A 27,723-nucleotide genomic window follows, 5' to 3' on the forward strand; every position below is an offset into this window, starting at 1 on the left:
GGATGGGACAAATGGGCTTCTGCAATTCATGTATACTAATGCCAGAAGTATTAGGAACAAGAAGGAAGAATTTTTGGCCTTGGTTGGCACTTCCAGGCCACAGGTTATTGGCATTAGTGAAACATGGCTGACAGAAGATGATATAGCTAGTGAGATTGAATGTGAGGGGTATGGTGTGTTAAGGAGTGACAGGGAGAATAAAATGGCTGGAGGAGTGTTATTGATGATAGCTGATGAGCTACAGCCAAGGAGAATAGAAGTGGAACTAAAGGATAGAGAAAAGAGCACATTTGATGTTATTTGGTGTGAGATTGAAACTAGCAGAACAAAATATACAGTTGGGTGCTGCTATAGACCAGGTGATGGAATAGATGGTAGAGATAGTATGCATAAGCAAATAGAAGAAATGAGTTGAAGGAGGGTAAATTATGCGAGATTTCAACTATGGTAACATTGAATGGAAGGAGGAGAGGATACATGGGAGGAAGGAATTGGATTTTATGAGGTTATTAAGGGATAACTATCTGCAACAGCATGTAATGGAAAATTCTAGAGTCAGAGAATACTTGACCTAGTAATTGCATCTGAGAATTTGGCTGTAACGAATATGACCACGTTGCCACCAATTGCTGAGAGTGATCATAAGGTCTTGACTTGGGAGGTGGCTAAAGGTGTGGAATTTACAATTAAGACAAGGTATATGTGGAATTATCAGGCTGGTAAGTATGACAAGCTTAGAAGTTTGATTGTTTCAGTGCCATGGCATGTAAAACTGCAAGGGCTAGATGTTGATAGTGCATGGGAGGCAGTTAAGAAGTGTTTGCATGAGGCAATGGCTGACTGTATACCTAGAGTCCGAATAATAAATCAAGTTGGAGATAAATGGATGAATAACACCATTAAGCTTGAGCTGCAAAAAAAGAAACAACTATGGAGGGAATTTAAGGGGAAAGGTGACCAGCAGGCACATGAACAGTATAAAGCGTAACGAGGGTAACGAGTGTGGTAAGAAAAGCAAAAATGGATTATGAAAGAACATTAGCCATGCAGGCTAAAGAGAATCCCAAACAGTTTTTTCGATATGTTGCAAGTAAAAGAAAAATGTATATGGCAGAATGATTTTAAAGAATGCCGATGGTAGGGAGGTAACCGAATCAGTTGATATAGTTGAATTACTGAGCGAGCACTTTGCAAGTGTATATCATCCAGTTGGTGACATTGCAGGAATGAATGAACCAATAGATTATACTGGAATTGTGGTGATTGAAGTGGAGGTGAATAGTCTATTACAAAATCTCAATGTCAATACTTCTGTGGGATTGAATGGCATCCCAGCTCGTTTCTTATGTGAAACGCTAAAGAATTGTCAGTGCCCTTGACTGTTTTGTTTAATTTGAGTCTCGGATCTGGGTTAGTCCTGAGGGGATGGAAAGAGGTGAAAATAGTTCCAGTGCATAAAGGAGGGTCCAAGACTGCTGTTGTAAATTACTGACCGATTAGCATATCAGGAATCGTTGTCAAGGTCTTGGAGAAATTAGTCAAGAGAAAAATTCAGAATTGCATAAATGAAAATGGGATACTGTATGTGGACAACATGGTTTTGTGAAGGGTAAATGATGCCTCAGTAAGTTGCTCACATTTTATAACACAGTGACGGCTGAACTGGATACGGGTAATGGGTTTACAGTGATTCTACTGGACCTTGCTAAGGCTTTTGATAGGATACCACATAGAACCCTAATCAGTAAACTGCAGCATATGGGGATGGATATAGGGTTGGTGAGATGGATTGGAAGGTAGTTGATGGAAAGATATCAGAGAGTGGAATTATTCAGGAGTAGAATCAAAAGACGGCCTGTGATTAGTGGTGTGCCGCAGGGTTCTGTTCTTGGATCACTACTTTTCAATTTGTTTATTAATGATGTAGGAAAGGATGTGAGAGGAAGTGTTAACTTGTTTGCTGATGATGCAAAGTTGGGTAGAGCAATTGTGAGTGCACAGGATGTCAAAATTTTGCAAGATGATTTGGATAGTTTGGAGGACTGGGCTAAGGAAAATGGATGTGGCAAAGTGTAAGGTTATGCATTTTGGGGTGAAAAGATTAGCAGCAGTATATCACATTTGGTGGAACTGTACTCAAGGAGATTAACGAGGTCATGGATTTGTGAGTGTTGGTGAATAGGGAGTTGAAGTTTAGGGGGGCACATTGCAAAAGTGGCTAAATCAGCTCATCAAATCACTTGGTTGCTGAAAAGTACTTTAACAAGCAGAGACAAACAAGTTATTGTTCCTCTATATTGAGCCTTGATAAGACCCCATCTAGACTACTGTGCCCAGATATGGGCACCAGTGTTTTTTTTCTTGATGGGGAGGAGGTGGAGAGGATCGAGAGAGGAGTGACCAAGATGGTAGCAAGTCTATGGAATGAACCTTATGAGAACAGGTCGAAGGTATGTGGGTTGCAGAAATTGGTTCATAGGCAGAAGAGGGGTGATATGATTGAGACATTCAAATTACTGAAGAGTTTCTATAAGATTAATTCAGAAGATATTTTTCTGAACAGGACTGGTGGTGGTAGGACTAGGGACCATCCATGGAAACTGGGCAAGAGTGTGATTAGCAAGTTTGTTAGAGCTAGGTTTTTTACTTGGAGAGTAGTGAATGAGTTGAATAAGCTTCCAGAGTCTGTTGTGGGTGCCATGACTGTGAATGAGTTCAAAGCGAGGTATGATAGATGCTGTGTGAATGTCGAATAGTTGTTCTTGACATGATGTTAAGGCCTCCCTCGATGAGTCTGTCAACTCCCTGGAGTTTCCCGTAGTAATAATAATAATAATATCCTCACCAAGCAGAAATTCTGCATCCCATCTTTGTTTTCCAAATTGTAAAACCTTACATTTTGCAACATTGAACTCACATCTCCATTTCCATGCCCAATCACTCAATTTATTCAACTCTTCTTGTAAGGAAACAACATCTTCACTACTCTGCATGGTTCCTCCCAACTTTGCATCATCTGCAAACAACTGAATATCTCCATCTAAATCTTCACCTATATCGTTAATATACAAGTTAAACAGTAATGGCCCCAAAACAGACCCCCCCCCCCCCTTAAGGCACTCCACTAGTGACTTTCCTTTTCCTTGATATCGCTCTCCCCCATACACAACTTGTTGATACCTATCAGATAGCCAGTCTCGAATCCAGTGCACTAATCTAATATCCAACCCCATCTGCTCTACTTTGACTATCAATTTATCATGAGGTATGTATCCTTCACCTCTGTCCAAGAAAGTAGTCACTTTTTTGTAATAAGTAAGTAGATTACTAAAACATTACCTCCCTTTAGCAAATCCATGCTGTCCATCAAAGATAATACCATTGTTGTCAACCAACTCTGGATCCTAGTTCTCACAAGCTTCTCAAACAACTTAACCACAATACCTGACACACAGATAGGCCCATAGTTTGATGCTTGAGTTCGATCACCTCCTTTATGAAGTGGCGCAATCTTGCCCTCCTTCCACTCCTTACAGACTTGACCGAGTGCAAGACTCATATTAAAAAAATTATGTCAAGACAGGTGTCAACTCCCTGGCACATTCTTTCAGAATACGTAGTGATATGTTATCAAGTCCCACAGCCTTATTAACATGTAGTTTACTCAACTCCCCAAACACCTCTTGTTCACTTACTGTCAGTCTCTCCTTGCTATCATCTACTGCTCTCAATCTCTCCATGAAGTCACATTCACAAGATTGAAAGACCTTTATGAATTGCTCATTAAGTATCTCTACCACACCTACAACAGCTGTCTTTACACCATTTTCTTCTATCAGTGTCATCCTTCCATAATCATTCTTTCTTTTGCTGGCTACATATCGAAAGAACTCCTTTGGATTCTTTTTGGCTTCAGTAGCTAACCGCTGTTCACACCTCTCTCTTTAGCTACCTTCACCAATCAAGTCACCCTCCTTGCCTGGTCTTTGTAGACCTCATGGAATTGGGTATTTCCACTTCTGTTATGCTCCAACCTCAATAATGGCCTTTTTTTCTGTATTGCGTGTTTAATCTCTTTATTCATCCATCTCACACCTACCTTATTTAACCTTCTCACCCTTTGGATACACTTAGACATTGCATCTACTAGATAGTTTTTGAAAATCCCCCAAGCTGCATTGATCTCTTTTCCAGCTAACTCCTCATTCCATGCTAAACCTCAAGCTCTCTCCTGAGCTCTTCATAATCACCCCCCTCCACACACACACTTGTAGTTCCACATATACCCTTTTCTCACAGAGGTCCTCACACCTGCTGGCAACCACCCAAGTAATCACCTCATGGTCATTCTCACCAATTGGTGGATGATACGATGCCTCATTCATAATTATATCCTCTGATGAGATGACCAAATCCGAGACCCTCAATCCTTGCAGCCCTCTGTTACATACTGTCTGAGGTAGTTATCCCTCAAAAACTCAAGAAACTCATTTTCTTTACTTCCAGTTGCTATCCCATCATTCCAGTCTATATTGCCATAATTAAAATCGCCAATAATGATCACCCTTTTTCTTATTTGCTTGACTAATTTGATTATACATTTCATTATCGCCACCATCCACATTACCTGTTCTATAACAACATCCAACAAATTATTTGATTACATTCACCTCTATATCACACCATACTGCCTCAAAACCAATGGCACTATTTCCCTCTTGCATCTCTACTTTGTATGGGCATAGCTCTTTATCATCAATAGCGCTACCCCCTCCCTTTTTACCCTTCTATCCCAACGAAACACATCATACCCCTTCCATCCCTATTCCTGTCAGGATGTCGTCCTCTTCCAACCATGTCTCTCTTATTCCAACAATCTTTGTGTGAACAGACGCAATTATTGCAACCATTTCATCTGCCTTTTTTCTTATACTTCTAGCATTTGTATACAAACACAACTGCTCATTTCTGAGTCTACAGCTAGTTCCACTGATACCACTCACTCGATGTGATCTCTCCATGCTGGACTGGGGCCATTTCCCTTTCTGCTTACTCATTTTAGAACCCTTTTCAATTCCATCTGTTTCCTCTTGATCCCTCGTCATCCCATTTCTTTCCTGCCTACACATGCTCTCACCTCCTCTTTGAGCATCCACCTTTCTCACGCTGTGAACCCCTGTCTACCCTGAGCCTCCCCGTTTCCCAGCTTCTCTTGCACACTCATTCTCTCATTTTCTATACTCATACCACTCACTTCCTCATTCATAACCACTTCTCCAATCTCTCCTGTCTTACTCTCCTGCTCTTCCACATCACTTTCCGCTTGATCTGATTCATTCCCTCTCACTCTACTCTTTTCTCTACCTTCCAGCAGGAGTCTCTCCAAGCGACTCACACCATAACCACTCAAATGCAGTTCATTGCTCACATACAGTTCTCGCTTCTTCCTTCAAATTCATTCCACACATTAATAAACTGTACTCCAATAAACTGTACTCCCATCTCCTCACACATTTCTTAGCCAGCATATCATTCATAATCCTTGCTCTCCGCATAATCTCACCACAGTCATACCTAGGCAACATGCTGACTACTCTCTTGTCACACTATTCTCTTTTATCATTCTAAGCAGCCTCCTGACATCCATTCTGACTTGCTCTTTATTCTCTGTCAAATCTTTCATGCCGATTAAAACCATCAACTCCTTTGCTCACTCCTTCCTCATATCCAATGTCTCAATCACTCTACTCATTTTACCACCTGGAAAACACACCTTGTTCATCCTATCATCCAGCACACACCTTTAATAATGGAGTCACCATATAACACTACTCGCTCATCTTTCGTGTCATCATGATTAGTTTTAATAGTTTTTACCCGAATTTTCTTAATTTCATTCCGCATCCATTTCATCTCTTTACTCATCCAATCCAATTCAACTTCTGAATCTCGCGTTACATTCTCTCTATCATTATTTTTTTCTAATTTTCTAACTCTTGACACCCCTCTTCATACTTTCACTCTCATTCATCCTTCTGTGCTTCTGTACTTTCGGTTTAACATGCGTCCGACTTTTGCTATCATTCATTCTTTCGATTTTTTCCACTTTCGATTCCTGCATCATGCCATTTCCAGTTTCATTCGTTCTCTCAATTTCATTTCGCCACTCTCACCTCACTTTTATCCTTATTAACATCCATTACGGTTTTTAAATCACTCATTTTCTTTTTCACTAATTTTTTAACATTCTTTCGCCTTCCTTTCACACCATCCTTCTCTTTCGAACATGCACTCATTTTCCCTGCGACATTCTCGCTACTAACACTTTCTGTCATCAATTACATATTTGCATTCATCAATTCTTCGTTCAGGTCACACTTCGCACACACACACACCTTCCATCCATCCGCCCTAAACATCCACAAATCATTTATGTAATCGAAAGAATACATATAACACACCTCACACTTAACTAAATGACTGAAATCTAAGTTAAAATCATGGAATGGCAAAGCCGCCGCCATATTTAATCTGCCGATTAACACTCTAAAGTCTAATAATAACAATGAATTCGTAATTAAGTTTGAGCAAAACAAAACAAAGCAAAACACTTATCTCAATATATAATATTTTGTATTATTATTGTTACTGGTTTAATAGTTTGGTTAAACTTTTGTATTTTTAATTTTATTATTAGTACCAGTTGGGATTTGGAAATGAGTTTGCTTCTGAAGATGCACGTTGCCCAAATTCTTTACCAAAACATCAGGTAAGGATTTACTTTTTTTTAAAAAAAATTAAAATATATTACTTTTATATAAGTAATGTGGATATTAGAACCAGCATTATTTTAAAGCTGAATGTAGAAATTATGAAAGTTTTGTAAAAATAAGTTGACCAGAAATTATGGGAATACACTCACCTTAGTGCGGACTACTTTGAAAACACAAATGTTGCCGCCAAGCATCTGTATATTCGTTTTCTTGAAAGTTTTTTTCCTTGGTTATACTATAAATTAAAGATACCAAGAAAGTATATACTTGGTTTAATCCTTTATCCAAGTGTAAGCAAACAAGTTTGTGTCTGAACTATTTTCAAGACTGGGGCAACTCTTGGTTTAGGTGGTATGACTTGACAATGTGTTACTTCAACCTTGGTATCACCTCTGGGTCTGGCTCCTACTGATGAGACCTCAATGAAGGTCAAAACCAGTCTGGGTAGTGGCCATTTCCATAATGCATAGCATTATATATGTCTGCAAGGATACGTACTTTGCATTATGGGATACTAATTCAAGTGATGTGAAATCATACCACCTTTACCATGAGTTGCCCCAGTCCTGAAAATAGTTCAGGCACAAACTTGTTTGCTTACACTTTGGATAAAGGATTAAACCAAGTATATAATTTCTTGGTATCTTTAATTTATATTCATTTTCTATTAGTCATTTTGATAAGGTTTCACTGGCCTGGCAGCTGTTTTGAACTGGAAACAACTGTCAGTCCAGTGAAACCTGGTCAAAATTTAAGATAATATATAGACACTTGGGCAGTTTATGTTTTGTAAGTAGTCTGTGCTAAGACAACTTATGAATGCTAGTGAGTGTATTCCCATAAGCTCTCTGGTCAACTTATTTTTATAAAACTTTCATAGTTTCTACATTCAGCTTTGAAATAATGCTGGATCTAATATCCACTTATATAATTTTGCATCATCGATCTAAGCCTTCTGGTTCTTTATTTTAGTAAATATATTACTGTTATTAACCTGTTTGTAGTTTGCAGTTGGGGAATTTGTACTTAAACATAATATTTCAGTATAGAATTTAGTATTCTTTGTGCAGTATTTAAATAATGGTAGCAGCCACAGCCCACTTTGCCAGTGGTTTATAAACAAGTCTGCCCCCATTTAAGGACTACATTTTTCACAGAATACCAGTGGCTGCTGGTGAAAATTTTAGTATGGGAGCTGCATATACAAAATAAGAAAAATAATTAATTTTTTCCTAATCAGTAACCAATTAATTAATAAATAAATTTACATATTAAAAATTGCTTTATTAAAAACATTTCACCCTCACCACGAACACACACCAATAATAAAAGTTTTGTATCTCACAGAAATAACACGAGTAAGTGTACAATTTATCTGTAGACAGACACTGCTCGTTGAGCAGTGTCGGATTCACTTATTACATACAGTGACAAGTACAAATGAATATCGGTAAGTCTAGCTGCAATTGGCTGAATGCGATAATTTGGACACTGCGTTAGATCGCAGTGCATTTGTTTGATGTAACGAAAATTGAAAAAACATAATTCTTTTCATATTTTCAAACAGTGACAATCATCATAATTCAATCTTGTATCTATAATAAATAAATAATTATGTTATTTTAACAGAATAAAATAAGATTTACCAAAAATATTTCACCACAAACACACATCGATAATAAAAGTTTCGTATCTCACAGAAATTACGCGCTCAATCATACAGTTTATCTGTAGTGACACTGCTCAATGAGCAGTATCGGATTCACTTGTTACGTGCAGTGACAAGTGCAAGTGAATATCAGTGAGTCTAGCCGCAATTGGCCGAATGTGATAATTCCGACACTACATTATATTGCAGTGCGTTTGTTTTGTAATTTAAAGCGTTAATCGAACAATTCCAATTGTTAACTATTCAATCAATGTTGAAACATAAGCTGTAACATTTAGCTTGTTGTTTTGCATTTATATAATATTGTAAGCATTGTTATTATTTATAAACACAAACAAAATTTAAATTTTTAATTTTTTCCTTGGGGGTGCTGCAGTGTCACAGTACTTATCTACAAGCCGCCACTGCAGAATACTACAGGATTTTGTGGTATGTGGTGCTTACAGCATGTGCACATCCTAGCAGTTAGAAATGTGGCAGGTGAGAGATCGTAGAGTGCAAGTATGTGGAAAATGGTAAGAACTTTGTGATTTGGAAATTAGCATGACGGACCTTGGCAGTATTACGTCAGAAACTGATGAATGCTGACCGAAAGAAATAAGTAGCATGATCAACGGTGAGGAAAACGAGTGGAATGTGAATGAAAAAATAAAAGTAGAGAGTGAGTAGGTTTGAAACATTATGAAGTTTTTGAAGATGGTGTTAATTGGGAGGATGAATGTTGAGCAAGAGTAATGCAATATCTCAGTAAATTCTCTCTCTTTCTCTCTCTCTACAAGCTACCTTGCAGAGAGAGAGAGATAAATGTACTGAAAGAAGAAGTGGAATGCATCAGGAACAAGTTGAGATGCACGAAAGAAGATATTAGGCAACTGGAAACAATGAATGCAAAGCAAATCAGAGTAGGAGCGAGAGAGAGAGAGAGTTATCAGAATGGTAAAAGGGGAGAGAATAGGACAACTGGTAAAAGAGGGGAATGAGAAAAAGTTGAGACAGTGATGAAACCATGGATGGAGAAATGACAGGATGGTAGATAAGTGGCGGAACAAAAAAAGAAAGTGTTAGAGGAGAGAGTGAGTGAGGGATGCAGGCAAGCAAAGAAGAAATAGAGTATTAAAAGGTATGATGTATTGAGACTCAGTGATCTGTGGTGTACAAAATAGAATACTAGAGGAGTGTTTGCCTGGAGAAAAGATAGATAGCGTGACTATGACAATTAACTGAGGTGAAAGATTGTGATGATTGTGATGGTGTGCATGAATGACTTCAGAGGCAGTGTGAATTGGAATGAAAGAATGAAACTCAAGAGATTTGAGTTTCATTCTTAAAGTTTTATGGAAGAAGACAAAGGGGAATTGCAGGTAAAAAAAGAGGTCATTGAAGAGATATAAGGAGAGGGGTAGTGAGCAGATGCATGAGAATATAAGCTAGATAGTGTGTTGCCCAAGAATAAAGAGAGGTTTAGAGGACAGAAAGGAACTATATGAGAGAGATAGCTTGCATTTGAATAAGGAAGGATGTAGGCATCTGGAGAGAATGTTCTCTGAGCAAGTCAGTGTGTCAATGCAGGGAAACTGGAATTATCAGGGTGGATGGTAGCAGAGAGTGGCCTCTTGTGGGAATAGTTGCTTAGGAGAAGGGGAGGAATACATCATATAATGCTGAATCCAGTGGAGTCTGGAGGTATAGAAACATGATAATATGATATATTAATAGGTATAGAAACAGTGATAATGCCTTGATTCTTTATACTAATGCGAGGGGTATCTGGAATAAAGGAGATGAATTGGTGTCACCAATAGCATCAGCCTGTGCAAAGATTATTGGAATCTCTGAGACATGGTTTATGGAAGATGATGTACTAAATAAATAAATAAATTCCGTGTATTGATACAGCCTGCTCCCTTTTTACGGAAGTTCACAGTACCATCTAGTCCCCCCAAATTTTATCCGGGCTCCGGAACCGGCATAGGCTGACGAATCAGACCTATGGCTGGGTTAGTATTCCTGACTGTAATCCGTGAGTGTCCTTGGACCGGTTTGCCTGCTTGCGGGATGAAAAACACCAGATAAACCGGTGGGAAAAACCTTGCTGTCCACACCCAAGACTGGCTAACTTCACTATGACTGAGGAAGATCCTTGAGCTCCTCACATCATTGACAGGAATTAAACCTAGGACACTCCTTCCTGAGGCATATGGTTGCGAAGCGCAAAGCCACTAGACTAACTGTGCAGATGATGATGTATTGACAGGAATAGAAGTAGCAGGGTATAGCATTTTTTGATGGGATAGGAAGGGCAAATATTGTGGTGGAGTACTGCTTATGATAAGTGATGACTTATGTCCTCTAAGAGTGGAGGATTTGGAGGGTAATCACACTAATGATTTTGAAAGAATATAGGTAGAGGTGGACAGGATATTTAGTAGGGTGTTGCTATAAACCAGGGAGCATAGAATGTGAAGAGCAGGAGATGTTCATGCAGTTTGAGCTTGGTGAATGCAAAAACAGTAATTATTATGGGAGAAATTAACTACACCAGTATAAATTGGGAAGAGAAAAATGCATGTAGCAGTAGTAAGGGAATGGAATTTATGGAATTCTTCAGGGACAAATGTATTACACAATGGTAGAAGGAATATGAGGTTCAAGAGTTTTAGATTTAGTCATAGCCTCAGAAGATCTGATTATAACTGAGATGGCATTTTTTCCCCCATTTGGAGAGAATAACCATGTGGTTTTTACTTGGAAGATGAATAGACATATTATTATTATTATCCCAAGACCTCATGGAGTGAAAGACTCATCTGGGAGGTTCTTTTATCACACACACACACAGCTCATCATACCGTGCCTTGAACACATTCAAACTCCTTGCAGACACCACACTCTCAGGCAAGACATTCCAATCATTTACAACTCTGCATGAAAAAAACCTGACTCTCACTCCCCTACTCACACCCTCTTTATACAGTTTCCAGGGATAACCTCTGGTTCTACCCCGATCTCCCACTCTTTTCTGTAGAACTTCTCCAGCATTGATCCTAGAACAACCCCTTACCGACTTTTAGGTCTCTATCATATCTACCCTCTTCCTCCTGTCCACCAGACTCTGCAAATTACATCTTCTCAATCTTTCTTCATATTCAGCATTCCAGAGGTCAGAAACTACCTTAGTCAATCTCCTTTGGACCCTTTCCAACATCTCTTTATCCTTCTGAAAACCAGGTGATCAAATCTGGGCACAATAGTCCATGTGTGACCTAATCAAAGCCTTATACAAAGAAACAAGAATCTCCCTACTTCTGGATGTCAATTTCCTCTGCATCATTCCCAGAAGCCTTTGTGTTGTCTTCACAATTTTGGCTATGTGTCCCCTAAATTTCAAATCCTTAACCACTATCAACCCCCAGTTCTCTTATTTCTTCCACCTCCAACAATATATCCTCACCAAGTATAAATTCTACATCCCATCTTTGTTTTCCAAATTTTAAAACCTTACATTTGACAACATTGAACTCGCATCTCCATTTCCGTGCCCAATCACTCAATTTATTCAAGTCTTCTTGTAAGGCCACAACATCTTCATGGTTCGTCCCAACTTTGCATCATCATCTGCAAACAACTGAATATCTCCATCCAAATCTTCACCAATATCATTAATATACAAGTTAAACAGTAATGGCCCCAAAACAGACCCCCTGAGGCACTCCACTAGTGACTTTCCTTTTCCTTGATATCGCTCTCCCCCCATACTCACCTTGTTGATTCCTATCAGATAGCCAGTCTCGAATCCAATGCACTAATCTAATATCCAACCCCATCTGCTCTAGTTTGACTATCAATTTATCATGAGGTACTCTATCAATAGCCTTTGCGAAATCTACATATAATACTGTGTATCTCCTCTGTCCAAGGAAGTAGTTACTTTATTGTAATAAGTAAGTAGATTACTAAAACATGACCTCCCTTTAGCAAATCCATGCTGTCCATCAAAGATAATACCATTGTTGTCAATCCAACTCTGGATCCTAATTCTCACAAGCTTCTCAAACAACTTAACCACAACACCTGACACACAGCTAGGCCCATAGTTTGATGCTTGAGTTCGATCACCTCCTTTATGAATGGGGCGCAATCTTGCCCTTCTTCCACTCCTTAGGGACTTGACTGAGTGCAAGACTCATATTAAAAAAATATGTCGACAGGTGTCAACTCCCTGGCACATTCTTTCAGAATACATGGTGATATATTATAAAGTCCCACAGCCTTATTAACATCTAGTTTACTCAACTACCCCAAATACCTCTTGTTCACCTACTGTCAGTCTCTCCTCCCCATCATCTACTGCTCTCAATCTCTCCATGAAATCACATTCACAAGATTGAAAGATCTTTATGAATTGCTCATTAAGTATCTCTACCACACCTTCTGCAACAGCTGTCTTTATACTATTTTCTCCTGTCAATGTCATCCTTCCATAATCATTCTTTCTTTTGCTGGCTACATATCAAAAGAACTCCTTAGGATTCTTTTTGGCTTCATTAGCTAAATGCAGGAGTATCAAAGAGAAGGGAATGTATATAGAATTATAAGGCAGGTGATTATAATAGTCTTAGATATCAACTTGGGGTAGTTCCATGGAGAGAGGAATTGGAAGTGAGAGATGGCAATAGTGCTTGGGAAATTATGGAGGAATATTTGTTGGCACAATAGTGAGCTGTATTCCACGATTGAAGAAGAGGAAACACTTTGATGTAAAGTGGATGACAAAAACAATATCAAATGGGAATTGCAGGTGAAAAAAGAGGTTATCAAAGAGATATAAGGAGAGGAGTGGAGAGAAGATGTATGAAGAATGTAAGACTCAGACCAGGGGAGTGACTGGTATGGTGAGGAAGGCAAAACTGGAATATGAAGAGATTGGCCCTGAGATCCAAAGAAAATCCTAAGACATTCTTTCATTGTGTAGCCAGTAGGAGGAGAAATGATTATGGAAGAATGACACTGTTGAATAAAAATGCAAATAGAGTGACTGATGCAAAGGATATAGTGGAGTTGTTCAATGAACATTTTATTGAGGTATTTCATCCTGGAGAAGTAGGTTTTAATACTACAGGGATAGGGCAGATTCATGGTTTAGAAGTGCAAGAAAGGAGTGCGTTTCAAATACTGACTACTGTGGGTGTCTGTAAAGCAATGTCACTAAATTGGATTTCACCATGGGTTTTGAGAGAATGTGCTAAATAACTGTTAACTCTGTTAACAAGGCTTTTAAATGAAAGTCTGGTCATGGGAAAGGTGCCCAAGGAATGGAAGGGAGGGTAAGATAGTACCATAAATATTCCAAAAATAGTACAGATTTGCAAATGAACAGGGGTGTCAGTTTAATTCATCTAAATTTAATGTATTGAAGTTTGGGATACATCAGTGGGAGGCTGCATACTCTCTTGGAGGAAGTGGGGAAGGCAAGTTTTTGGGGTGAGGATTGATAGAAACCTGAAATTCAGGGAACATATTGCAAAGATGGTGAAGATAATCCAGAGGATTGTTGCAATTCTGAGGAGGATGCTGATCTGCACAGATAAAAGACCTGTCATTCCATTGTATAAAGCCCTGATCAAACCACACCTATTGTGCTGAAATTTGGTTCCCAGAATTTGAAGGTGATAAATTAACCATGGAAAGAGTGTAGAGGAGGACAGCAAAGATGATATCAGGACTGTACAATGTTGGTTATGATGATAGGCTGGGGGAATGTGGATGTAGAGTTTGGTAGATAGAAGGAGAGGTTATATGATTGAGACTTTTAAACTGTTAAGAGGTAGTTACAGGGTTGACACTAGGGAGTTCTTTTGCTTGGTGGAACAGGAGGAAGGTGTGAGGAAATTGGCCCTCCCTGGAAGTTATCAAAAGAAGCTGTGAGCAAGAGAGTGAGGAGTGGTTTCTTCACATGGAGGATGGTTGAACCATGAAATGCATTGCCTTATAGAGCAGTGAGAGCACAAATTGGTTCAAAGAGTGGTATGATGAGTCTTGAGACTTCATGGAGGCCTGAATCATAATAATTATCATGATGATTAATGTTAATTATTATTAATATTAGATTTTCATGTAGTCACAAGATTCACCATGACTGGTCCCCGCTCTCAGAAACTCATTGACCTGTGCTGTATATTCAAACCATTTCACACTCACCTCCCTCAGGCAATGTAATATTCCACTCATGGCAACTACTCTTTATGCAAAGAACCTGCTTCTCATATCCCTGATAATATATCCTCCTTATACAGCTTTAGGCATGGCATCTTTTTTGTCTCTGTCACTTAGGAATAGAACAGGAAGGTTCCATTAACATTGGACTTACATAGACAAATATGCAGTACAGTGGAGTTAAAAAAATGATTTAATTAATAATTGCTTTAGGAAATATATTTAAAATACATAAATTGAAAGAACACATGCAATAATTTCCTTTCTTTTTTTTTTTTTTTATGCAGAACAATCCTCAAGTATGTCCCTATGGTTTATATGCAGAACAGTTATCAGGAACTGCATTTACTGTTCCCAGGGAGCACAATAGGAGGACGTAAGTTTAAATTTTAATTTCATTTTATATATTTGATGTTGACAATTTGCCGTTGTGTTTTTCTTAAACCAATGCCAGAAATCTTATTATTTATAAGAGGTCGGCAACCTTTTCAGTAAAAAGGGTGCCTCAAATGGCTGACTTATGACAAAAGGGCACTTTACCTTAATTTTGCTGGAGGATATATATTCATTTTAAATGAATTTATTAATACAAAATTCTATTTACAAACTTAAGTTTGTGAGTAGAATTTTTTTAAAGTAATTACTTGGAAAAAAAAAGTTTATGTGATACTTCACATTGCAAATATTCAGTTAATTATTATAATCTTGTCATGTAACCGGAATTTCTGATTCTTGGGCAGTGGCCTAATTGAAATATCTCTCTACGTTAGACTTTTTATCAACTGCAACTCTTGCATTGCATAACAAGCATACACATTTTCCCATAAAATAAATAAAACTGAATTATTCTTCCCACTCTATGTTAAAGTTATAAATCTTTTTTTTTTATTTATGTTATGCATCATGGGTTATAAGAAATATAATATAAATATATAAAATTATAAGAAACACATCAAATAAACAACTGATTGTCACTTTGTCACTCTAGAAAAGAATTTAGGCTACTAGCCTAGTGCAACAGAAGTGTGTAGCCTGTAACTGGTGATGTGCTGTTCACATGCACACTAAAAAATTTGAGGGGTGTTCGATGCTTCAGTATCTGGTACAGTGATGGGCACTTTAAAAATGCTTTGGACACTTGGGTGCCTGCGAGCCCTGTGTTGCTGACCCTTGATCTACATGGTAATATATGGTTGAATTGTGATCTTAATGTAATTGTCATCCTAAATTATTGTTTAAATATGTTATGCTTTTATTATTCTGGTTGCAGTCCATGTTATGTAACATTCTTCAAAACATTATTTCTATTCTTGCAGCATATTCTTCAGAAGTCAGATGAAATTTCAATTCCTTCAGTTATCTCTCTGTACACTTGCTCTGCTCTCTCTCTCTATATATATATAAGAATAAATATGGATTCTTTTAATCACAGTATATTTTGTTAAGCAGTAGGTTGTTTTCATAAGCTATGAATTTGATAATATTTGCCACATCTCACATTTTATGTTAAACTAAGCACAATTTATGTTGTATTGGTGGTCTGATCTCAGTTTGCTGATCAGTATCTGCCATTATTAATCTAAGAAAGAGATGTTTAGTCTTTTGGCTGCTGTATTTTTATACATACGTCTTTGAGATTTTAGATTTTGACAGTTACATACAAAATAGGAGATATGTTTAAAAATTTCATGGGATAGGTTTGTTTTGTAAGAAGTACAAAGTTTGTTACTTTGGATTACATAATATTCTGTTTCTTGCCAACTAGAGATACCAAGATGTATGCTACTTCCTTTCCTCATGAGTTGCACTTTCTCTCCAACAGCAATTGTGCAGAACAAAATATCAATTGCTGTTGCAGAGAGAGTGCCATTATTACTATGCAAGCTCTTCCAGGAAGGCCAGTGACTTATCGAGAGAGGATCCCATTTAGTCACTCATACATAAATATCTATCATATTTCTTCTTGAACATATTCACCAAAGATGCACTTATCATCTAATGGTAGTTTGTTCCATATGTTCACTACATCTGAGATGAACCTGAACCTCACATACTAGTTAGCTTCTTTCCCACCTGTCAGGTTCTGTTCCCGCCTGTCATAAGTTACAGAATGCCACTTGCATCATACTGTAAGAACCCCTTATTAATTTGTATGTTTTTTTAACATATTTACTCTTCTCTTTCTGTTCCTCAAATTTTGAAGGCCACATTTCCTAGGTGCGGTTCTTAACTGCACATTCATATGTGCAGTTCCATAGGTGAGCTGTCATCTTGATTACACTCTGCTGGATATTTTAAAATGTCTCCTCATCTTCTTGGAACTGGATGACCATATTTGTGTGCATTAGTTGAGATGTAGTCTTATCAAAGCCTTGTAATCTGGGAGAATATACTTTGTTTACCTTAGCAATGTGACTCCTAAATTTTAACTGCCTATCCATTATAAAACTGAAGTCTCTAACTTCATTGATTACTTGCATCATATTCCCATTAAAATAGTACTGTGCCTGTAATGTCCTTCATATGAAATGCATAATTCATTGTCATTTGTTCATATAACCAGTCTGTTCAAGTCAGCCAATAAGGATTATTTATCAGCTTATTTATCAGATTATTTATGCCCTTATCACTCTTCACAACTTATCATCAGCAAATAACTATATGTCACCCTCTAGACCATCCCATCATTATCAAGTTAAACAACAATGGTCTAAGGATAGAACTCTGTGTTACACCAGTGGTTATTTCTCCTCCCTTCTGTTAGAGCACATCCATATGATAAGTTTTAGTTTGTATAACAACCTCTGATGTTGAATCCTGTCATATGCCTTGTCAAAATCCAGGAGTATTATAGTATGTATATTCATTTGTCTTATCCAGTTCTGCTATCACACTATTATATAATGTAAGCAGAGTGCTAAAGTAAGACTTATCTGCCCTCTATAAAGAACCCTAGTGCTGTCCTACCTTTGGATGTATGTAATCAGCTTCTCCAGTACTTCAGGGACCACACTAGAGATACTGACTGGCCTATAATTTGCTGTCGTTACTGTACAAGAGGGAACTTACTCTTCTTTCACTCACTGGGAATCATGCATGGATGCCTGATTCCTAGTAGCTTGAGTTGAATAATCATGCTGCAACTGAAGTTGAACAACCAGGTCAGAAGCATTACTAACTCTCTTGAACATTTCTTTAGTAATCCAGTCTGATGCTACGATTTCTATATTCAATTTAAGTTCTTGCAAGAGTTTTAATATTTCTACCTCATCTATCTCTATTCTTTCATCTGGTTCTTCCTTTGCATTCAGAGAGTTAATTAGTCTGCATTACATATGCCTTATAAAGTGAACATTTTTAACAACTCAGTTATTTGTAGTTTGATTTTCCTACCACCTACACTAAGGCTGTTTTTAACATCTTTCTCCCATTTACTATATAGAAATAAAATTCTCTAATGTTTTCCTTTGGCCTTTCAGCTTAATTTCTTTTAATAATCTGATTTTGTTTCATCATCATGATCACTATCTTAGCTTCCAACTTATATTTCTCACGATGACAAGGCACATCAGATTCAGACCATTCTCTTTTTATGCAGCTCATGCTTTAAAGTATTATTCTTCTCTTTAACTTCCATTTAAATTTAAATGTTGTTTATTGACTGGTTGTTATGAGTTAATGCCAAAGCAACTAAAACTATAGTATTATGCATGTAGATTGCATATGTTCTTGCTGTTTTGCAGTATGAAAAAAATGAGTTATTCCAGGAGAGAAAACCCTGCCACCTCTTATGAGACCAGTCTACTTCCCTTCAAAACCTTTAATAAAGATTTTTTACATCACAGACAGGATTTGAACCAAGATCTTTCCATCCAAAGGACTTCATTGATACCACCTAAGCAAGAACTTATTATAAAAATAATAATAATAATTATTTTTATTATCCAGGCCTCCATGGAGTCAAAAGACTCATCGTGGGAGGTTGTTTATAGGAAACACAAAGTTTATCAAACCACTCCTTGAACCCATTGAGCATTCCCGTTCCCGCTCCAACCATGCTCTCTCTCTCTCTCAGGCAATGCATTCCAAACACGCAAAGAAACCACTCCTCACCCTCTTACGCACAGCTTCCTTTCGTAACTTCCAGGGATGGCGCCCCTTGTCATCGTTCCTTCCTGCCATTCCACCAAGTGAAAGAACTCTCCAATATCTACCCTCTAACTGTATCTCAACAGTTTAAAAGTCTCAATCATATCACCTCTTTTTCTTCTATCCACCAAACTCTGCGGTCCACATTCCCTCAGTTGATCCTCATAACTCATATTGTACAGTCCTGAAACCATCTTTGTTATCTGCCTCTGTACCCTTTCCACAGTCAATTTATCCCCTTCAAATCCTGGAGACCAAATCTGAGAACAATAGTCTAAGTGTGGTCTGATCAGGGCTTAATACAACGGAATGATAACTCTTTTATCTCTGCAGGTCAGCATCCTTCTCACTATTGTAGCAATCCTCTGAGTTGCTCTCACCACCTTTGCAATATGCTCCCTGAATTTCAGTTTTCTATCAGTCATCACCCTCAGATCTCTTGTCTTCCCTACCTCCTCCAGTACAGCTCCTCCAATCAAGTATGCATCCTCCCATCGATGGATTCCAAACCTCAAAACTTTACATTTTGCTGCATTGAAGCGACAACCCCATTCATTCTCTAGTTTATTCAAATTCTCTTGCAGGGCTGCCACATCTGCACTATTACTGATAACCCTTCCCAGCTTCACCGCAAACAACTGAATGTCTTCTTGCAATCCATTGTCAATATCATTGATATAAAGATTGAACAGTACTGAGCTCTGTGGAATCCTACTTGTAACCTTCTGCTTCCTTGATATTGCCCCACCATACACAACTCTCTGATACCTATCAGTCAGCCAATCCTGAATCCAATAAGCAGAAAAATTTATCAGTGAGTAAAATAAACCTCCCACTATGAGTCTGCCAACTCCATGCAGGGGTATAATAATAATAATAATAATAAACATATTAATTTTATCTTTATATCAATGTCGATTAAAATTACTTTTATTAATTAATAAATGAAAAAAAAAACAATACAATTTCAAATAAAAAAGACACATTCATTTTCTCCTTTTCAATCACTTACCCACACTTCACATTTCTCCTGTTATAGGTATTGAGACCTCTCATGTGGAGTTGATATTAAAAAAAAAAAAAAATTGATTTACTCTCCTAACTCTGGAATTGAAGTCAGATATTGTTTCCTTTTGACACCCTTAGAATTATTCTTTTTCACTGTCGACTCTGCTGTCATGCACTCTCTGCTTCAGGTTACCTTTTAAACTTATATGCAATAATGAGAAGGACACTGACCTGCAGAGATAAAAGAGTCATCATTCCATTGTATAAGACCCTGATCAGACCACACTTAGACTATTGTTCTCAGATTTGGTCCCCAGGATTTGAAGGAGATAAATTAACTGTGGAAAGGGTACAAAGGCGGATAACAAAGGTGGTTTCAGGACTGTACAATGATCGTTATGAGGATCGGCTGAGGGAATGTGGACTGCAGAGTTTGGTGGATAGAAGAAGGAGAGATAATATGATTGAGACTTTTAAACTGTTGAGAGGTGGTTACAGGGTTGAGACTGAGGAGTTCTTTCACTTGGTTGAACAGCGGGAAGGAGTGATGACAAGAGGCCATCCCTTTAAGTTACGAAAGGAAACCATGAGCAAGAGGGTGAGGAGTGGTTTCTTTTCATGGAGGGTGATTGAACCATGGAATGCATTGCCTGATGGGGTGGTGAGAGTGAGAACGGTAATGCGTTTAAGGAGCGGTATGATAGACTTTGTGTTTCTTGGGGGGGGGGACCTCCCATCGATGAGTCTTGATAGACTTTGTTTCTTAGGAAGGACTTCCCACGATGAGTCTTTTGACTCCATGGAGGCCTGAATAATAATAATAAAAATAATAATAATTATAATCATCTGCTTTATAGTCTTATTTGTCCATTCTTGGCTAATGTCATTAATCTTCTGACTACATCTTTCTTTATTTCTGAATATGAAGCATGATGCAAAGTTGAGAGGAACAATGAGTATTCAAGCAGATGCAATTACCTTACATGAGGACTTAAATAGATTGTATAAGTGTGCAAGTGAGTAGAACTGTCAGTTCATTGTTGCAAAATGTAAGTTTCTGAAATTTGGCAGGCAACTATGAGAAGCAAAGTGTATACTTGGTGTGGAAATTTTGTAGGAGCTCAAGGGGATAAGAGATCTGATAGTGGTGGTGATGTAGAAGGATCTGAAGTTCAGAGGTCACACTGCACAATCTGTGAAATTATCACATTAAATTATAGCAATGACACTGTAGAACCATAACATGCAGAAAGAAAGAGGTTATGAATTATGAGTCCATTGTGCAAAGATTTGGTCACTTGTTTTACATGGCAATATGTTAGAAAGGGCACAGAGAAGTGAATAGGAGGAGGAGGAGGATATGGGATATGATTGAGGCATTTTAGTCGATAAGGGCTTCCTGGATTAATGTGAAAGAAATTTTTCATAGAATGGAAAAGAGGGGGGGGGAATAGAATGAGAAGCCATCCCTGGATAATGTATAAAAAACAAGGAGGAACAGGGTCTTTGTATGGAGAGTAGTTGGTAAATGAAATACATTACTGACAGTGTAGTGAATGTAGAAGAACACATTACATGAATTTAAAGCACAGAGCTTCATGCTTTGTGTGTGTGACTCTGTGTACCTCCTATGATGAGTTTTTTTTTACTTCATGGAGGCCATAAAAGGCTTCCAAATTATAGGTCAATCTGTGTATCTGGAGTTGTGCTTGAGTTCTTGGAAAGGCTGTTGATCACAGCAATATTCTCTATGATGATCAGTATGAATTAAAGGGAGAACATGTTTTACCAATTTCTTCATATATTACAAAATTACAAATTCATTGGGCAAAGGAAATACAGATACAATTCTATGCTTGGATTTTGTAGAGGCTTTTCATAGATTGCCACATGACAAGTTCATAAATAAATTGTAACAGATTGCATTGAATCCTCGATTACTGAGTTGGATAGATGATTGGCTATCAGATAGATATCAACATGTTATGCATGGCTTGAAAAAAAAAGAATGTCACTAGTTCCTGTAGAGGACTGTTTTATAACTTATATAATAATGATGCTAAGACAAGTTTAACTGGAGATAGGCAACTGTTTGCAGATAATGCAAAATTGTGGAGAACAATTACACAGGCCTGCATAATTTGAGTCATGAAAAGTTGTTTGGAAATTATTAACTGTTTCTGATTTATTTTTGACCGCTGATTTCAAATATCGGTCAATGCCTGTGTGGTTGACCTTGTGAGTACTGCCATTATATTCTGTTTAAAGAAGGCAATTTCAATTAATAAATCACATAGAAATCATGCAGATACACGTTGCATACCAAAAATAAATAGTACAACACTAAAATTCAAGAAATATTGCTAATTATTATTCAAAATAGCACTTATATTTTTTCCAGAACTCTTTTCCAACACTACACCTTAACCCCTCTAGTGGGCAGCATTGACACCAAGTCAATAAAGGGATTCTATAAGATTGGCACAGAAGAAAATTTTCAATACATGGGAGAGGAGGGGTAAACATGGAAACACTTGGAAGTTGTCTGAGAGTGTGGTTAGTAAGGGTGTGCAAACTAGGTTCTTTACTTGAAGACTGGTGAATAAATGGAATGGATTGCCAGAGCTAAACATGGAAACACTTGGAAGTTGTCTGAGAGTGTGGTTAGTAAGGGTGTGCAAACTAGGTTCTTTACTTGAAGACTGGTGAATAAATGGAATGGATTGCCAGAGCTAAACATGGAAACACTTGGAAGTTGTCTGAGAGTGTGGTTAGTAAGGGTGTGCAAACTAGGTTCTTTACTTGAAGACTGGTGAATAAATGGAATGGATTGCCAGAGCGGTTGTGAGTGCTTCAACAGTGATCGAGTTTAAGGAGATGTATGATAGGTATTGTGCTAATGGATAGATTGGCTCTCCTGCAGTGAGTATTTTGACTACACGGAGTGCCCATATAAATAATAATAATTATATTATTTCATATTTCACTTTTTTCTTTTACCTCCTTATTCATATTTCTTAGAATGTTGTAAGTATTTGGTCTCTTAACTGTAAGATCTCTTTCAAATTTTGCTATGAAGTGATCCATGTTTCTCTATTCTTTTTTTATTTATTTATTTGCATGGAGTCCCCCCCCCTTCTCCCCTATCCCTTTGGGGAGGCAGGTTGAGCCCTCCTAATTAGGGATTAGGTTATATATATTTTATGACTGTAAATCTATGTGTGTTCACAGGACCTTGCCTGTTCTGTGGGACAAAAAAACCCTGAATTTCCAGGTGAAAAACTCTCTACCTCCATATGGACTGGCTAACTCACCTTTAGTTGAAAGAGACCAGATAGAGGTTCCTGACATCATAGACAGGAATCAAACCCTTTCCGACCAAAGGGCTTTATCTATACTGACTGACCCAGTGGCACACTCAGGATTTAATCTTGGAGGGGGCCGAGCGCTCAGGATTTAACCTTTGGGGGGAGGGGGAGGGACCAGTTGAGTAGACAATTTGCGAGTACACACTACGCATCGCATACGACGACCTATGACTGAGCATCTGCAGTGATCGCTAATTCATAAGTAGTATAGAAGACACAACATAAATAAAAAAAAAGAATTTTAATTAGGAAAAGATTTTTGGAAAATTTTCTAGTGTTTTTTCCTTTTCTTTGGGGGGGGTGCCCGGGCCCGTTGTCCCCCCTCTGGGTGTGCCACTGGACTGACCTACAGAGGGTCTTCTTTTTCCATTTATCTGACCCTTCAGTTATCAGAACAGTGAGTTCTGATAATTGAAGGGTTGAATAGTTGAAGTATAATTACATGGTGCTCTACAAAAAGTTGTTTGGCATGCAAGGATTGATTAGTCAAAGGGTTGATCTTTTGAAGGTCAGATAAACAGTAGATTACTGTATAACCTAATCATTACATTGCTTGCGGTGATGTTTGGCTTGTACACACTAACCCTTCAATGAAAACTGACGCTATGATGTTCAGTATGTAATGTTCTAGACCAAACTTTTAGTTGTGGATTTGCTAAATCCTGATGCATAGTAGATGGCATGCACAGTGTTGTGCATTTGTTTATGGCCTTGCAGAATATTTCTTTAGTTTGATTTCACTATCACATTTTTATCTCTTAATAACATCATGTTGCAGTTGATCTCAAATACTCTAATTGTTTTATAATTGCACAAACTGACTGATAATTAATATGGAATCCTGTCTTATGTTTTCTGATGATAACATGTCAGTTAAATCCAAATTCTGTATTTTGGTATTGCAGACAGTACAATCCTTTAGCAGGTATTCCTCTGTAAACTAGTATTTGCAACATAATATATTCCAAAAAAGGTGCTTTTGAGTGTCCTGTATTCATTATTTTACAAATTTGTATGAAACAATGTGTTAATCATATATATTATTATTATTATTATTTTTTTTTTCAGTTGGTTTTATCGCATCAGACCTTCTGTGCTTCATTCCCAGTTTAGGAAGATCACTAGTGGTAATATGACACATGACTGGAATGACATTGATCCAGATCCTAATCAGGTATTTTGCATTAATAATAGAATATTACATCATATTTTAAATATAATATTGACAAAATTATGTTAGAAATTAATCAAAACACCCAGGCATTTGGCATAATCATAAACATTCCAAATCAATTTATATAATGTAATTAATTAATCATCAAATTCATGACATGTACCCTCAAGGGGTGTACAGGATATGATAGCACTACATGAAAAATTTACATCATTACTAACTTCCTATCTACAATTTTCTTCCAAATCAGTCTGTTACTTGTCAAGACTCCAACATTATATTTTTATATTGGAACATGGTGTTAGTAATAACCAGCCAATGTCCTGAGCAGAAATCCAACAGGTATTTGCCATTATTAGTAGCTTTGCTCTTTTCTCCAAATTTTCCCAAAATATTTTTGTATGTCTCACAATCATTTCCTACTCTTCTGTTTAGATCCCCAACAAGTACCAACTTTTCCTTTTTCATTGTGTCAGATGCTTTCTCTAAAGCCTCAAAAAATTCCTCCACTTCTACCGTAGTAGAACCTTCTGTGGGACCATAGGCACAAATAAGTCTCATTTTCCAATTCCCCATTCTGATATTTGCCCACATCACTCTACTTGAGACTACCTGCCATTCAAGAAGATTAGCCTCGTATTTTGTGTTGAATACAATGGCTACTCCTTCTTTTCCGTGATTGTCATCGCCTGAATATAACATTTTGTATTTATTGCTCAGAAAGATCTCACCAGTTTTTGTCTTTTTTGTTTCAGTCACCCCTATTATGTCGATCTGGTACTTATCTAATTCCTCAGCTAGCTCCATTTCTTTGCCATTCAGGCTCCTTATGTTGATAGTACCAATCTTTAACTCTGGTGATGTTGAGTTGGGGTGTGTTTTCAGATTTGTTCCAGTAGCTGACTTTTCGCTGTTTGCCCTGTTTTCCTAGCGAAAACAACAGGGGCCTTGTTTAACTGGGCGAAGCCCCAGCCAGCATGAAATTTTGTCATGTTGTACCATCATTTTGTATATTGGTTTAAGCCAATAAGAATACAATTTGTTCGGCTAAATCCCAAATTGCCAACCCATCCTTGTTCATTCAGTATCCAGGTAGATACCCAACAGGGTGCACCACGAGAAGGTGAGGATTGGACATTAGGTCAGAAGGTCTGGTCGGATCTCCGCATTCCTTTAAAGAACATGTGGAAGTCTCCTCTCAGTTATACAGCTTTGACCCTTAAGCACCCCGTAGTTAATTAATTTTGTTCAAAATTATCATTTCCAGGTGCTCTCCATTTGAGTTTCATGGGCAAGTCATTGATGATTTTGCCATTGTCTTCAGAGTAACAGTTGGTAACCTCAGGCAACTCTTCATTTATTATAAATAATTCATGGAATTTCAAAATGCAACCCATCTGAGATCTATTGTTCATTCTACCAAGATATTTGCAGTTGGTTTTAATATTTTCAGTTGATTTAATATTCACATGATTTTTAGGTGGCATTGATGTAAACCAGAATAGTAGCAGCCAGTGTTCTTGTTCAAAGAGCTTAATATAAGGGACTTCATGTGATGTAGCATCTGTATAATGTACTTGTTGCCAAGAGAATGATTTATGGTATGAAAGTAAGAATGGAGAGAGCAAGTGTAATACAAGATAAATCAGGAAGCAGATGAATGAAATGATGACTGTAAGACATGAAAGTCTGAATGTTGTAGAGAATGTAGTTGGTAGGAGTGAGAGATAGCAGATGAAATATGAAGGAGTGAATTTGATAGAAGAAAGGACTCTTATTGGCCTTCGGGTTGCATTTGAAAGATTTGGCAGTTAGACGTTGGGAAAAAGTGTTGTTCACTGAAAGGTTGGAGATTCAAAACTAAGTATCCCTTGTGTTGATTAATTTTAACAGTATAGATGAGAACACAGACTGATAAGAAAATAACTATTTATTAACTTATTGTTGATATTATTATTATTATTATTATTATTACCCCAAGACCTCATGGAGTCAAAGACTCATCTGGGAGGTCCCTTTATCACACACACACACATCTTCATACCGTGTCTTAAACACACTCAAACTCCTTGCAGACACCATACTCTCAGGCAGGGCATTCCAATCATTCACAACTCTGCATGAAAAAAACCTGCCTCTCACTCCCCTACTCACACCCTCTTTATACAGTTTCCAGGGATGACCTCTGGTTCTCCTCTGATCTCCCACTATTCTCTGTAGAACTTCTCCACCATTGATCTTATAACAACCCCTTACCAACTTTTAGGTCTCTATCATATCTCCTCTCTTCCTCCTCTCCACCAGACTCTGCAAATTACATATTCTCAATCTTTCCTCATACTCGACATTCCAGAGGTCAGAAACTACCTTAGTCAGTCGCCTTTGAACCCTTTCCAACATCTCTTCATCCTTCTGAAAACCCGATGACCAAATCTGGGCACAATAGTCCATTATCATCATCATCATCAAATTCCTGCCATTTACCCTCAAGGGGTGTACAGGATATGATAGTACTACATGAAAAAAATTACATCATTACTAACTTCCTATCTACAATTTTCCTCCAAATCAGTCTGTTACTTGTCAATACTCTAACATTATCAGATCTTGTATTTCTATCGTCTAAGGCAATTTGTACAGTATCAATCCACCTATATCCTGGTCTTCCTCTGGGTCGTTTTCCTGCCAACCTGGCAGAGAACACTTGTTTTGCTAATCTTTCTTCGCCCATTCTGTTTAAGTGACCATACCACCTGAGATTAGCTCTGCTAGCGCATTCCTGGATGCTGCCAATGTCAAGTTCTTTCCTAATATCCTCATTTTTAATATGATATTGCCATTGATGCCATCTGTTCATGCCTATAACCTTTCTCAGGACTCTCATATCTGTTGTCTCTAGTCTTTGGTCAAGTGTTTTACTTCTGACCCAGCTCTCAGATCCATAAGTTAAAACTGGTTTGAACACTGTCTTGTATACAGCTAATTTAGTGTTCCGACTAATTTCGCTCTTATTCCATATGAATTTATTCATTTGACTTCCTACCATACCAGCTTTGCTGATTCCATTGTCTATTTCTATATTTAATTTACCATCTTCAGTAAAAATCGTGCCTAAGTAGCTGAAATGTTTCACTTGTTCCACAGGTTCTCCATTCACAACGCAGTTGACATTTTCAATGATTCTGCCTATTTTCATTGTCTTTGTCTTTTTATTGCTGACCTTCATACCATATCTATTACAACAGCTATTCAATTTAGTCAGAGAATCTTGCGGACTTGTAGCGGATTTATTTAGAAGTATAACATCATCCGCCTAAAGCAAAGAGCTGACATTAACATCTCCAATTTTGATGTCATGTTTAATACCAC

The 27,723-nt window shown here is 37.7% G+C and overlaps 1 protein-coding gene across 3 annotated transcripts in view; it reads left to right on the forward strand.

Annotated features, from left to right (window-relative positions):
* The window catches only part of hgo (homogentisate 1,2-dioxygenase), a 455,401-nt gene that overhangs the window by 43,663 nt on the left and 384,015 nt on the right, over window positions 1-27,723 (forward strand). For all 3 annotated transcript variants that reach the window (XM_090395872.1, XM_090395871.1, XM_090395870.1), the window contains exons 2-4: window positions 6,698-6,769; window positions 14,943-15,031; window positions 24,249-24,354. In XM_090395872.1, the coding sequence (XP_090251998.1) occupies window positions 6,698-6,769; window positions 14,943-15,031; window positions 24,249-24,354 (267 nt within the window). The remainder of the gene's footprint in view (window positions 1-6,697; window positions 6,770-14,942; window positions 15,032-24,248; window positions 24,355-27,723) is intronic.

Source organism: Typopeltis vanoorti, chromosome 7 (genome assembly GCF_054136105.1).
Source record: "Typopeltis vanoorti isolate ZY-2024b chromosome 7, IOZ_Tvanoo_1.0, whole genome shotgun sequence".
Lineage (NCBI taxonomy): Eukaryota > Metazoa > Arthropoda > Arachnida > Uropygi > Thelyphonidae > Typopeltis > Typopeltis vanoorti.